A 13,301-nucleotide genomic window follows, 5' to 3' on the forward strand; every position below is an offset into this window, starting at 1 on the left:
GTAAAACACATGAATATATGTACAGATAGTAGTGGTCAAGTGCTGTAGAGTGTAAGAATGTTGCACACATTCTTAGGCTTCTTCACTTCTCTGTCTGTTTTCTAGACAGACAGTGCACAAGGACTATCTCAGCAGAGGACCTATTCTACAAGGCACTGCTTGATAAAAGGCATTCATGCCTTAAGACACACACAAGATTCTTCGTAGGTGTTCTTCTGTCTGTTGCAGCTTTTTCAGTGAATTGCTCGTATCCATCATTTACCAGAACTTTTCCTTTACTTTTTCTGGTAACAGTGACAAATCCTAGATTGATAGGAGAAATCAAGGTAAGGAATGATCTGTTAAACAGATCCATATTGGCATGCTTTGTCACAGAAGAGATTTGCAGAGTGACTTTTTCCGCTCTGTAAATGTGGAGCATGTTGTTTACTTTGCAAGGAAGCTCAAGTACCATTTCTCAGAATTCTGTTATGTGCTGGCTTGCCAGCTTAGATAAAGGAGCAATTCAATCTGCTCTGTCAAAACCCATATGTGGATTTTTGGGTGATGTGCACAGTAAAATTAGCCAGGCATTCAGAGGCGTAGAGTTTGTGATTAACCTTTAACATTTTGAACAGGAAAAACTATAGATGAGAGATTATATAATGACTGGAACCAGAGCAGGTTTATTTCATGCTTGAAGAGCATATCTTGGAGGATGAAGAATGGAATTTGCTGTCCTGTAAAGTTCATGAAAACCTGTTGGGTTACATAAAACAGAGAAAGCTATTTTCTATCATTGTATATTATCAAAAGGTGTTTCTTGAGGCCTTTTTGTAACTGACTCTCCTGCACTAAAATGTGAACTTCTCTTTTCCTCTATAAATGTTACTAATGATGATCCCTACATGACAGTAGGATTAGAAATACTGCAATTTAGTATTTTTAGTACAAATTTCAGACTGTGCAGGTAATAAATGAAGCCCCATTGACTTCTCCTATACCTGCCCCCTGTTTTCCTGTCCAATCTTTCCATTGGTAGCATCCTTTCATGATTCTTATTGGAGAATGGGAACAAAGCCAGCTTTGTCCATGAGTTGTGGTAAATGGCTCGATGTCCAGTTGGAAACCTGTAACGAGTGGTGTCCCTCAGGGATCGGTGTTGGGACCGGTCCTGTTCAACATCTTTGTCGGTGACATGGACAGTGGAATTGAGTGCGCCCTCAGCAAGTTTGCCGATGACACCAAGCTGTGTGGTTCGGTTGATACGCTGGGGGGAAGGGATGCCATCCAGAGGGACCTTGACACGCTTGTGAGGTGGGCCGATGCCAACCTTATGAAGTTTAACCAAGCCAAGTGCAAGGTCCTACACCTGGGTCGGGGCAACCCCAGGCACTGCTACAGGCTGGGCAGAGAAGAGATTCAGAGCAGCCCTGCAGAAAAGGACTTGGGAGTGTTGGTTGACGAAAAGCTTAACATGAGCCGGCAGTGTGCGCTTGCAGCCCAGAAAGCCAACCGTATCCTGGGCTGCATCAAAAGAAGCGTGACCAGCAGGTCGAAGGAGGTGATCCTGCCCCTCTACTCTGCTCTTGTGAGACCCCACTTGGAGTACTGCGTACAGTTCTGGTGTCCTCAACATAAAAAGGACATGGAGCTGTTGGAGCGAGTCCAGAGGAGGGCCACGAGGATGATAAGAGGGCTGGAGCACCTCCCATATGAAGACAGGCTGAAAAAGTTGGGGCTGTTCAGCCTGGAGAAGAGAAGGCTGCGTGGTGACCTCATAGCAGCCTTCCAGTATCTGAAGGGGGTCTACAAGGATGCTGGGGAGGGACTCTTCCTTAGGGACTGTAGTGGTAGGACAAGGGGTAATGGGTTCAAACTTAAACAGAGGAAGTTTAGATTAGATATAAGGAAGAAGTTCTTTACAGTGAGGGTGGTGAAGCACTGGAATGGGTTGCCCAGGGAGGTTGTGGATGCTCCATCCCTGGCGGTGTTCAAGGCCAGGTTGGACAGAGCCTTGAGCCACATGGTTTAGGGCAAGGTGTCCCTGCCTATGGCAGGGGGGTTGGAACTAGATGATCTTAAGGTCCTTTCCAACCCTTACGATTCTATGATTCTATGATGGAACAGATTAATTCTGTTAAGGTAAAACTTAGCGCATTTGCCCCAGTATCTTGTTCTATTTCAGTGCATTGACAAAGCCAGAGATCTGCTAGATGCTGAGCTGACTGCCATGGCAGGAGAGAGCTACAGTCGAGCCTATGGGGTAAGTGTGTCTCAGCCTTCATTCTCCTCATTGCTGCTTCAGACTCTTTCTAGAAGTTGCATAAAACTTCTGAGTAGTGCTCGTATTAAGCATAAGACCTGTGTAGGCCCACAAGCTAAATGGCTCTTGTCAGATAAGAAACAGAACTTTGTAGGAGCGGCTTTAGGACATGAGCTCCCCCCAGGAAAGAGATGAGAATTGACATTTAGAAAGTCTAAATTGGCAGATTCAAAGGTGAAGAGCAGCTCTGCTTTGGAGCCAGGCTGAGAGAGCTGGGCCTATTCAGCCTGGAGAAGGCTCCTTAAGGGGAGAACTTAGAGGAGCTCCCAGTGCCTAAAGGGGCTACAGGAAACCTGGAGAAGGGCTTTGGACAAGGGCCTGTAGGGATAGGACAAGTGGGAATGGCTTTAAACTGAAAGAGAGGAGATTGAGATTAGATACTAGGCTGAAGTTCTTACCATATGAGGGTGCTGAGGCACTAGAACAGGTTGCCCAGAGAAGCTGTGGCTGCTCCGTCCCTGGCAGTGCTCAAAGCCGGGCTGGACAGGGCTTGGAGCAACCTGCTCTAGTGGAAGGTGTCCCTGCCCATGCCAGGGGATTGGAACTGGATGAGCTTTAAGGTCCTTTCCAACCCAAACCACTCCATGATTCTATGATTGTCTAGATACCTGTATACAGCAGTGGATCCTTTACCTGTTGGGCAGCATATTGGGCAGTACTTAAGATTTTGATGCCAAAATACTGTTCCTTAATTGTAGATGTGTTCTGTAGTGATTGGAATGGAATGTGATTGTTTCCTTCAGGCTATGGTATCCTGCCAGATGCTGTCAGAGCTGGAAGAGGTTATCCAGTATAAACTTGTACCAGAACGCCGTGAGATCATCCGCCAGATCTGGTGGGAAAGACTGCAGGTACATCTATGCAAAGATCAAGGATGGAGATCCTGATGTGCTGTGTGATGTGCTGATGTGAACAGCTTCCTTTCGAGTCAGTGTGGTGGCTCAGCAAGTCTTTCCATTTCTCTTTTTCTCCTTATAGCATATAAGCTTACATGGCTGTGTGCTTTCTCCTTTGCATCTGTCCTAGTGATTTTGGGTTTTGGTTAATGCTTCTGAGGTGTCTACTGATGTGACACTTAGTAAGGTGATTTAAGCCTTGAAATAAATGCGTACAGAATGGAGACACTAGTAACAACTCCAAGACTGTTTATCTCAGTGTTGGATCACACCTGGCAATACTGGTTTGGATAAGGCTAGTTTGAACTTTTTACCTGGCTGGCTGCATTTTAAGAAGTGCATTCTCGTACGGTGCTGGAAAACTGAACAGAGAATTCATATTTGTAAAAGATTGTCCTGTTCCTCTTGTTTTGCTCTCTTACAAGAACATTTCCAATTGACTGGTGGCACTCAAAGACATGACTTAGTGGTAGACTTGGCAGTGTTAGGTTTATGGTTGGACTTGATGACCTTCAAGATCTTTTCCAACCTAAATGAGTCTGATTCTGTGATTAGCCTTGTCCTCTTGAAAGACCTTTAGCAATGCTGCATTTCCTGCATTTAAAGAGAAGACTGTGCCTTTCTTACTCTAAACAGCAAAAATCCAAAGCACCTCTGAAGATTTAAATCATCCAAATATTTGGAGACTGTTTCCTTACAAGAGGCATCCCTACAGTGAAAGTGAACATCATCAGCTGAAGTAGTACATACAAGAATACTGCTTAAAGTGCTGATTCCTGCAAGGGAAGGGGGGGGGGGGGAAGGCATAATTAGGGCAAAATGCTTTCATTATACCAACTTTTGATATGGTGCCTGGAGGAAGAATTTCTCCCTGTGCAGAGTTCCTCACTCTTGATTTCTTTATCTGCCTCCTTATGAAAGGCTGTTACTGCTGCATATTTTTTAGCTCTTTGGGAAACTGTGACAAAGCTTTTAGTCTCCCATCTGCATTCCTGTCTGGAAAAGCTCGGGACCATTCCCGAAATTGAGAGTGACAGGAAGTGTAATGTCTGACTATAGCTGTTCATAGTCCTAAGAGCAGTACATTCAGTTCTTGCACATTTTATAGCTGCTTTTTAATAATCTTAAAATGCCTGTTGGATTAGCTTTAATTGGGTGTTAGGGAACAAGCCTTGCCTAGCTTCCCAGCCCTCAATTTGGGGGGAAAAGGGAAAGAAATAGCTGTTTTGGTGCCAAGGTGCTTGATGCCATTGGAAATTCTTTTGTTTACCTCAAAACTAAGTGGCCTCTGGATTGATATGAACTTCAGAGCATCACTGTTACCCTGAAGTACTTGGCTATTACATCAAGCACCATGTATTTGGTTGTTACTGTCCCTTCCAGAATTCTACTTCTCTTATAGTATCCTTGAACATCTGAAATAGTCTTGTCCTGCTTTGACAATGTTGTTGTGCCTCTCCCTTCAGACAGACAAGAACCAGACAGTGCTTGCACAAGCAGCATAGCAGTTGGAACTGCAGTTTCTGGCAGAGTTATCACTTCAGTCATGCCAGCCTCTAAGAGCAACACATGCAAGGAGAAGAAAAAGGGCAATAACAAAAATATCCTTGCAACCATTTGGTTTTGTACCATCACCATCTTGAGATTTGTCACTGTTTAAACCAAAAATAGGCATTAAAACTAGGTTGAAGAGGGTTGTAAAACTCTTTTTTTGGAATTGCATAAAGAGCTTTTCTGATTTTTGGATGCATTTCTGCTTTAGAAGCTTTTCTCCTTTTTCCATTAGAGGATATTGTTAGACTTCAAAGACTGAGCTGGCTACAGAGAATAAGAGTCAGGGACTTGACCTTCTCCCCAAGTTACAGTGTTAAAGAAATAGCCACTTAGTTTGTAATGTTGGCCTGCTGTGAATTACGGGTGCTAAAGTCTCTCCATCTTGGGAAAAGTCCCTTCAGATTCTGAATTAAGGCTCCATGGAGGAGATTGGAGATAAAACGCTGACAAGTTCTCTCTTCCTTTTTCTCTCAGGGCTGTCAACGAATTGTGGAAGACTGGCAAAGAATATTGATGGTCCGATCTCTTGTTGTAAATCCCCATGAGGACATGAGAACTTGGCTCAAGTATGCCAGCTTGTGTGGCAAGAGTGGGAGACTGGTGAGCATGATCAGGCTCTACCCTCTAGAGCAGCTGTTTAAACTTTGGCTTTGTTGTGCTGCTTCAACCTTGAACATTTCCAAACACTTTCATTGCCCAAATGAGATGGGCTCTCCTCTGAGGAAGAGTGTTGTTTAAATGCTAAAACTGTAACCAGTGTAGAGTTCATCCTTGTAGTCAAGGTTATTTTTGTGGGACCTGGGAGCTTGGAGCCCATTTTTTATTGTGCGCTATACCTGACAGTTCTTGTGCAACACTGGTAGTTATAATAGTGCTCTCTACATTCTAGATTTGACAGAATGCTTTAGCAGTGGTGTTATCGTTGAACATTACAATCCTGTTTCAACATTCACCACAAGATTTATTACCAAAACTGCTTGAAACAGATTGCACACTCTCTACTGGCTTCTGAAATGAGAATCTAATGGTCTGATCCCAGTGAAGACGTATGGTTTATCATATGATATTCTTACGAGTCCAGGGAGTGGTAACAAAGCTGCTGTGTTTGTTTTATCTGGAGGGTTGGAGGTCTGTTTTTAGTGGCTGGCAGTTCTGTGATCAATATGAAATAGAGGTACGAGTGAGCTTGGTTTAACCTGCTTTTTCTCTTTGCAACTTTCTCCAGGCTTTGGCCCATAAGACACTTGTCCTGCTTTTGGGAGTAGATCCGTCTCGACAGCTGGATCACCCACTGCCAACAGTTCATCCCCAAGTGACTTATGCATACATGAAGCACATGTGGAAGAGCGCCCGCAAGGTACAAAAGAACATCGTACTCTCTGCGTTTCGTTGCTCAGGTTTTGTGCAGTGGCACACACATGAGCTCTTCGTAATCCCTTGAACAAAGTCAAGGCTGAAGCTTTTATTTTCGCTCACCTAAAAAAGCATAAAGAATCCCTTTCCTTATTGTTATTCAGAATATAAGCTTTTGAAATCTTCCTTTGCACCTCTGTAGTGACAGGGAAGGCCTGGCCCTAATTTTATTTCCTACATGGAAAGATTATTTTTACTAAACCAGTATCAGGTACCCAAGGGATGCAGCCAAGATTAATGGTCTATAGTAGTAGCTCTTCTGTCCTCACCAGGGTTTTACTGTGTGGGCTTGGTACTTGACTTTTCATCCACTGTTCTGATTGCCGGGTTTCCACACTGTACCTATGGCCAGGGTTACATGTTGAAAGAGGGAAGGAGGGTTTTTTCATTACTAGTCTTAGGCAGGTATCCTGAACAGTTTGTACTTAGTTGCTGAGTAGAACTGACTTCTATTAAGGACGTTATTGAAAATGTCTAACTGAAAGACAGCTGAAAAGTACATAGGGTTTTGTCATAGGAGCAGTTTGGCTCCAAAGAGCCTGGGGTGAATGTTTTTGACATTGCAACACAGGGAGAATTTACATAATCAAATCCAATAAGCTCCAGACTGGATAACCTATCTATTTTTTTTAATATACATTAAAGCCTCCATTTATCCTCATATTCTGCCACATCTTTTTTATTTTTCCTGTCTTTGGGATTGCCAGCACTGGAGCAGAGCCATTGCTATGGGAACATTGCCATGACCTATTCTCATTTGAATTTAAAAAACAGAAGGAGCTGCTGATGAGGCCCTGTTCTATTGGCTTTGTAAAACTCTGCAATGGTCTCTCACTTGCTTCAGTAAATGACCCAAGAAGCATATGGGTCTTCTCTGCTTGTGTCTTCAAGTGAAAGTGGACTTTTTTGTGTTTAACCTGTGATAAAGAAAGAGAGAAGATGCAGGAAACTGGTGCAGTTGTAGGAAGCAGAATGAAAGAAGGCACAAAGATAAAGGGGGTGGGAAAGAGAACGTATCTAAAATAAACTGGTGCAAGAATATGTGGAGCCCACGAAGACAGGGAAAAAAAAGATCAGAAAAGCAGCAAAGATGAGAAGGAGGAACAGATGTGGTTAGAATCACCTCCTCTTGCTCATTGAATGATTTCCTATTTAAATACAGTACATAAGCAATGTGTCTAAGGGTTTGGGTTTTTTCCTTCTTTCTAACACATTAAAACTGGGCGGTGTTTACAGTGCTGAGGGAGAAATACTTTATCCAAGCTAAGCACTAGTCCTGGACCTGCGTGCAAGGCTCAACCCTTTCTCTGAGTGCTCTTCTGCAGGAAGGGCTGAGTCAATGATTCAGTCCTTTGAGGCACTTGGAAATTAGATACTTATTTGTTAAATTCATGGTTAAAGGTGCTGCTCTGAGGCAGAAGAAGCTATATTAGGGTACAGTAAAGTTTGCAGTCTGGAGTGACACTTAGTGTTTGGTATAAACAACACTTGAAAGTGTTTAGAGAATTCTGGTACCGGAAGCATTATATGGTTGGGTGTATCCTGATGTCCTAATTGAGTGACTGTCATTAAATACATAGTTTTACCCAGTGGCAAATGTAGACCAGAGTTTTATAAAGCTCTGTGTGTTCACTTTTTTTGGTATCCTAAGTAATAAGCTGCTGAAGTAGGTTGCTATGGTAGGAAATGACCATTTTCTCTAGCTGAGTAGTTTAAGGTTGGTTGGTTGACCTGAGACCTTTTGTTTACCGCCAGTTCGGCACTTGCCAGTTTTCTTCCTGCTGGATCTGGCATCTAGGTGGTAACCAGCCTCATAGCACTTGCAGAGCTGCACAAGAATCTTTTCTTAAACATCTAAAAAGATGGATAAGTAAAGCCTATTGCATTTCTTCTAACAAGGACCTTTGCCAGCAGCTGCATTCTACAGACATACACCAGAACAAGGCTTGTGTACAGACTTAGGAATTCAATTGTTGTCTCATTCCTAAGCTCTGCCTGTTGATTTATGGTGATCAGTTTTCAGTATTAGTGGAAACTAAAGAATGGATTGTTGGGTGTGTGCAGATATGAGGGGCACATAACTGTTTGGCAGTATCCTTTTGTCTATTTTTGACATAGACAATGTCAATGTCTGGCATAACAGCCTAACTATTTATAAGATTGCTATTTCCCCCCTGCCCCCTTCTAACCAAGTATCTAGGTTACAAGCTATGGAATGGCCCCTGTTAATGTTAATAGCGTGATACTTTCTTTTATTTCACCCTGGACTAATACTCTTTTTCCTGACAATTGGCTTGTGCAGGCTGACGTTTGAGCAGGATAGATGAGGCATTTCAGCTGAGGTGATTCTTGTCTCACTCTAAAGTAACTCATTCCTCTAGATGGAAGAGAAGTAAATTGGACTCTTTAAAGCATATTCTGCAGTTTCTGACCTGAAATGACCTTGCAGATTGCAAGAGCTTTACTTTAATTGTTTCCAGTGAAGCATGCATACTTTATTTTCATTAAATCTGTAATTTTGGGGTTTCTTACGCCATAATTCTTTCCAAGGAATTTCAAAAAGAGAATTCCCTCAAAATTTGGCAGTGCAAGTTGCTTTAGCGTTGCTGTCTTATGTAATCTGCTGGCAAAGCAGCAATGTACATTTGTACTTCTTGAACAATCTTTAAGGCTTTAATTTGTTAAAACGACTCAAAGTTTACATCCCATGGTATGTACTGGAAGCCTTGCCAAAGCTGAGAGGTTAGGAGGGATGATCAGGAAGCTGCAAGTTTTCCTTCAGGCATTATTTTCTCAAATTGTTTTTCCTGTTTCAGGCCATAGTGTATTATAGACAGGCTTCTCTGGATTTGTGATCCTGTCTGTTATGATAGTGACCTGGTCAGATACAGTTTGTAAGCTATGAACATCTGTTTGATTGTTGGAATTGCTGGACTGCCTTCAATGTGCATGCTCAATTGCAAATGAGACATGTCTGTATCATTACTAGAACCTCATTACTAGAACCTCATTACTAGAACCTCACTCTGCATGGGCACTAACAGGACATTCTCTGATGCTTCTTGTACAGGTGTCATTGTCACTTTGCCAGAGTTGAGTTCTTGCACATCAGAGCACAATGGTGGCTTATGTTATGGGTGGTCATGCATTTGACTGTGTGTATGACATGAAGGTGAGCCTAGCATTGGAAGGATGTAGTTCTTTGTTCCTCAGTGTAGCAATTCAGTGGCCAGATTCCTGAGACATCAAGAATCTCTAACATCTTCATTTATTTGGTGCTACATATGTATGAACTGATTTTAGAGGGATAGCTTTGAAAAGAAACAAAATGTATTTTTTGCTTTCAATAAAAGTTCATTTCCACAGTGTCTTCCTCTCCTGCGAAGTTGTATTTAACCCCTGTGGTCCTTACTGCAACCATCATCCCATTGCAGATTGACGCATTCCAGCACATGCAGCACTTCGTGCAGACAATGCAGCAGCAGGCACAACATGCTATTGCAACTGAGGACCAGCAGCACAAGCAGGAACTCCACAAGCTCATGGCACGGTCAGCATCTGGTGCTTGGATACCCTTTGGCTATTTAGTGAAGCTGATGTCTTTCCTGATGAGGTTGCTGGATCCGTGCAGATGGCACATTTTATATGAGGCCCATGCTTTGATTAAAAGGATTGCTTCTCATTTTGCTGGTAGAGACCCCTTTGGTATTGCATTCTTATCTATCAGGTAGTTTTCAGTAAATGTTATGACACATCAGTGTAAACAAGCTTGTGTTTGTCTCTGGCAGCTGGTTGGATTTTTCTGGCACTGTGGCTCGCTGGCAGAAGGCAGAGCTCTCAGCATGGCTATTTGGTTTTCAGGACATCCAGTCACTAGGAAAGAAACACTTCCCACATGCCTGGCACATCTATGCGTGGCAGCATGTGCCCTTAATAAAACAGCAGTGCTTTGGGCAATAGGTGCCCAGCATGTGATGGTCTCTTAAAATATTTTTGCATTAAAACCACATTTTATAATCTCCATTTCCTCTATGGATCTGGAGGTGCCAGATCTGTTGTTTCCAATTTAAAGAAGCAATTGCATAGTGCTTACAATTGAAGGTTGGCCTTTTTTAAAGACAGGTATGCACTTAATTTGATTTTATGAGAATGGGAATTTGATAACATTGTCATCTAATTTTTTTTTTCGGAGTGACTATCACAGAAGATTTGAGTAATGAGTTGCACACACTATTTTTCTTGCACAATGCTTTCTGGGAAACTCAAAATATAGAAAGGACAGCTGTGTAACTGTGATATTTAAAGCCTGCTGAGGGATCAAAGTATTAAGCTTTGCACAAACCTCCACAGCCCCACCCTGCTGCAGTAAAAATATGTTGTTTTTCCTTTTCTCTGGGAGGGGATGACTTAATGGGGTTCTGGCTTGGGGGAAGAGCAGTTGCTCTGTGTTTCCACTGTTTGTCTGTCACAGTGTTCTCTCCAGAAGGCTAGTTCATATGGTGATAAGTATAGCTAGCCAGCACAGATGCTGTGTGCATTTTATCAATACCAGTGAAGTCTTTTGATGCTCCTGTTAGCTACTTCTTATTTTATAACTGATGTAAGCGAGGAGCAGTTTGACCCTCGCCTTTCTCCCTAAAAATCAAACCGTTTACTAGTTAGTTCCACACTTAGAACTAGGATGTAGGTGTTTTGAACCTTACATGTTAACACACATGCTCTCAGTCTGCAGGAGAGTGGGTTTACCACATGAAATATCTTTCAGGCTTCAGATAAGAAGTCTGCCTCTTAATCCAGCAAGCTTCATTTTCATTCTAGGTTCTGAGTCAATAATCCCTTTGCTTAACCAGGTGTTTCCTGAAGCTGGGTGAGTGGCAGCTGAACTTGCAAGGCATCAACGAAAGTACCATCCCCAAAGTCTTGCAATACTACAGTGCTGCAACAGAGCATGATCGCAACTGGTACAAGGTCAGTAAGGAAAACCCTCCAGCGCCATTGCAGAGATGAGTAAATTTGATCACATCCCATACTACAGCAAAGGAAGGTGTTCATAGGAAGATCTCCTGTAACTATCTGCCTTAACTGCGAGTACAGTTAAAACAGCAGAGAAGGCAGCCCAAGGCAACACTGAGATTCCTGTTTAGAATTTTATCTGGCTTGTAAAACTAGGCCATAGTTCAGTTTCTATTCTTGCTTTTGGGACTTTCTCTCCTGTCAATTAACAGTGAAGGAGAAAGGATAATCTAAATGGAAAAAAAAAGAACTTATTCTGACTTTGTATACTTGAACTAGAAAGTAGCCTTGTTGCTAACTCTCCAAAGAGCCTTTGATTTCAGGGTTGTGAAATTCCAATTAATATTTGGTGCCGGCTCTTCTCTGGGGCAGTCATCTCCTGCATTCCTTCCCATTACACCTCCTCTAGTCCTAACATATTAATCTTCATTTTAAGCTTTGAAAAATTAAGGTGTATGTGAATGGCATGTGATTGAATTTTTGCTACAGAGCTGGCCAAGAAATCACCTGATGTTATTTAAGATAATAAGACAGTTAAAACTACAAGCAATTAGAGAGAGCAAAGCATTGTGTTATCTGCAGGGTATTACTTACTATTGTTGTCTATGAACTCAGAAAGGTTGGATTATTATCTCTAATAATTAGAAATACAGGTTGCAGAAAGGATTCGTCTTCCTTCTGACTTTTGTTCTCTCTTGTTGGCAGGCCTGGCATGCCTGGGCAGTGATGAACTTTGAAGCAGTGCTTCACTACAAACATCAAAACCAGGCCAGAGATGAGAAGAAGAAACTACGTCATGCCAGTGGAGCCAGCATCACCAGTGCTAACACAGAGGGCAGCAATAGTGAGAGTGATGCAGAGAGCACAGAGAACAGTCCCATCCCATCTCCAGTGCAGAAAAAAGTCACTGAGGTACCCTTCTTCCCTCTTTATGTTGAGAGATTGGTACTTACTGCTTAGAAGGAAAATGTTATGGTGGGGAACAAGCTGCTATGTATACCTGACTTGAGGAAGCTGTCTGTGTGTGTGTGTACATACTCATAACTTAGAGCAAAAGTGAGGAGGTTCAGGTTAACTCAGTCTTCAGGGAAACGACTAAATTAATGCAGAGTTAGCTGTGAACTAAAGCAAAGGCATGGATGGCTATCGTAGGTTATCCTGTGTGCACCAACAAGTTCTGCTGCTTAAGATCTTCATGAAAGACTCTAAGCCATCTCTTTTTACCTACCAGTTATAGTAGGTTTGTAGTTTTTAGGCTGCTTTGCTGTCCATAGTTTTGCCAGGAGACTGAAGTATAAAAACACTTCACAGCATGTTCCCTCCCAGGCTCAAAGACCTATGTCAAGCAAAATATATATTCCAGAAGCAACATTTCCTGGGAGGAATATGAGCAAAAGTCAACTATAGTGTGTATTAGGCCTATGTTTCTGCATACTTCTTCCTCTTTACCCTTGCTGAGTTTAGGATTCATGTGGACTGATGTGCTTGTATAGAACTAATGCAGTAACTTTCATTCCAAAAGGATTTATCCAAGACCCTCTTGATGTACACAGTCCCTGCTGTCCAGGGTTTCTTCCGTTCCATATCTCTGTCTCGAGGAAACAATCTACAAGACACTCTAAGGTACATAAAGCACATAGTAAATGAAATCCACCTGATAAGGGCATGTGGTTTAAGATCAGGTAGATGCTGTTGCTGCTTCTTGGTGTTATGGTTAAACTAAGAGAATGCTTCAGTCCAAGCGAATTTATGTTAGGTGGGTTGGCCTTTATACTACTGTCTGTAGGTTCTGGGAAGAAGAGTCACTTGTAAATGGGTCTGAAAGTATTTGGCTGGAATGGGATTTCTTGCTTCATTCCTAACTAACGTATTTCTCTTTTTCAGAGTCCTTACTCTGTGGTTTGACTATGGCCATTGGCCTGATGTGAATGAGGCTTTGGTAGAAGGAGTCAAGGCAATCCAAATAGACACTTGGCTGCAGGTAAGGAACACAAAGGGCTAAGATAAATCTCAGTTCTGGGGGAGCTTGGGGATTTGTTACATGATATCCATGATGATCCTTTGCTAAACAGTTCTCTTTAGGTGAGTGGTGAGAGCAGTGTGCAGTACAATTTGTAAGT

General features: G+C 42.4%; 1 protein-coding gene across 5 annotated transcripts in view; it reads left to right on the forward strand.

Moving 5' to 3' along the window:
- Window positions 1–13,301, forward strand: part of MTOR (mechanistic target of rapamycin kinase) — a 66,401-nt gene that overhangs the window by 40,466 nt on the left and 12,634 nt on the right. For all 5 annotated transcript variants that reach the window (XM_030508260.1, XM_030508263.1, XM_030508262.1 and 2 more), the window contains 9 exons: window positions 2,168–2,245; window positions 3,049–3,156; window positions 5,230–5,355; window positions 5,981–6,112; window positions 9,603–9,718; window positions 11,019–11,136; window positions 11,887–12,093; window positions 12,704–12,804; window positions 13,066–13,162. In XM_030508260.1, coding sequence (XP_030364120.1) covers window positions 2,168–2,245; window positions 3,049–3,156; window positions 5,230–5,355; window positions 5,981–6,112; window positions 9,603–9,718; window positions 11,019–11,136; window positions 11,887–12,093; window positions 12,704–12,804; window positions 13,066–13,162 — 1,083 coding nt within the window. The remainder of the gene's footprint in view (window positions 1–2,167; window positions 2,246–3,048; window positions 3,157–5,229; window positions 5,356–5,980; window positions 6,113–9,602; window positions 9,719–11,018; window positions 11,137–11,886; window positions 12,094–12,703; window positions 12,805–13,065; window positions 13,163–13,301) is intronic.

The sequence above is a fragment of the Strigops habroptila genome, chromosome 16 (genome assembly GCF_004027225.2).
Source record: "Strigops habroptila isolate Jane chromosome 16, bStrHab1.2.pri, whole genome shotgun sequence".
NCBI classification, from domain to species: domain Eukaryota; kingdom Metazoa; phylum Chordata; class Aves; order Psittaciformes; family Psittacidae; genus Strigops; species Strigops habroptila.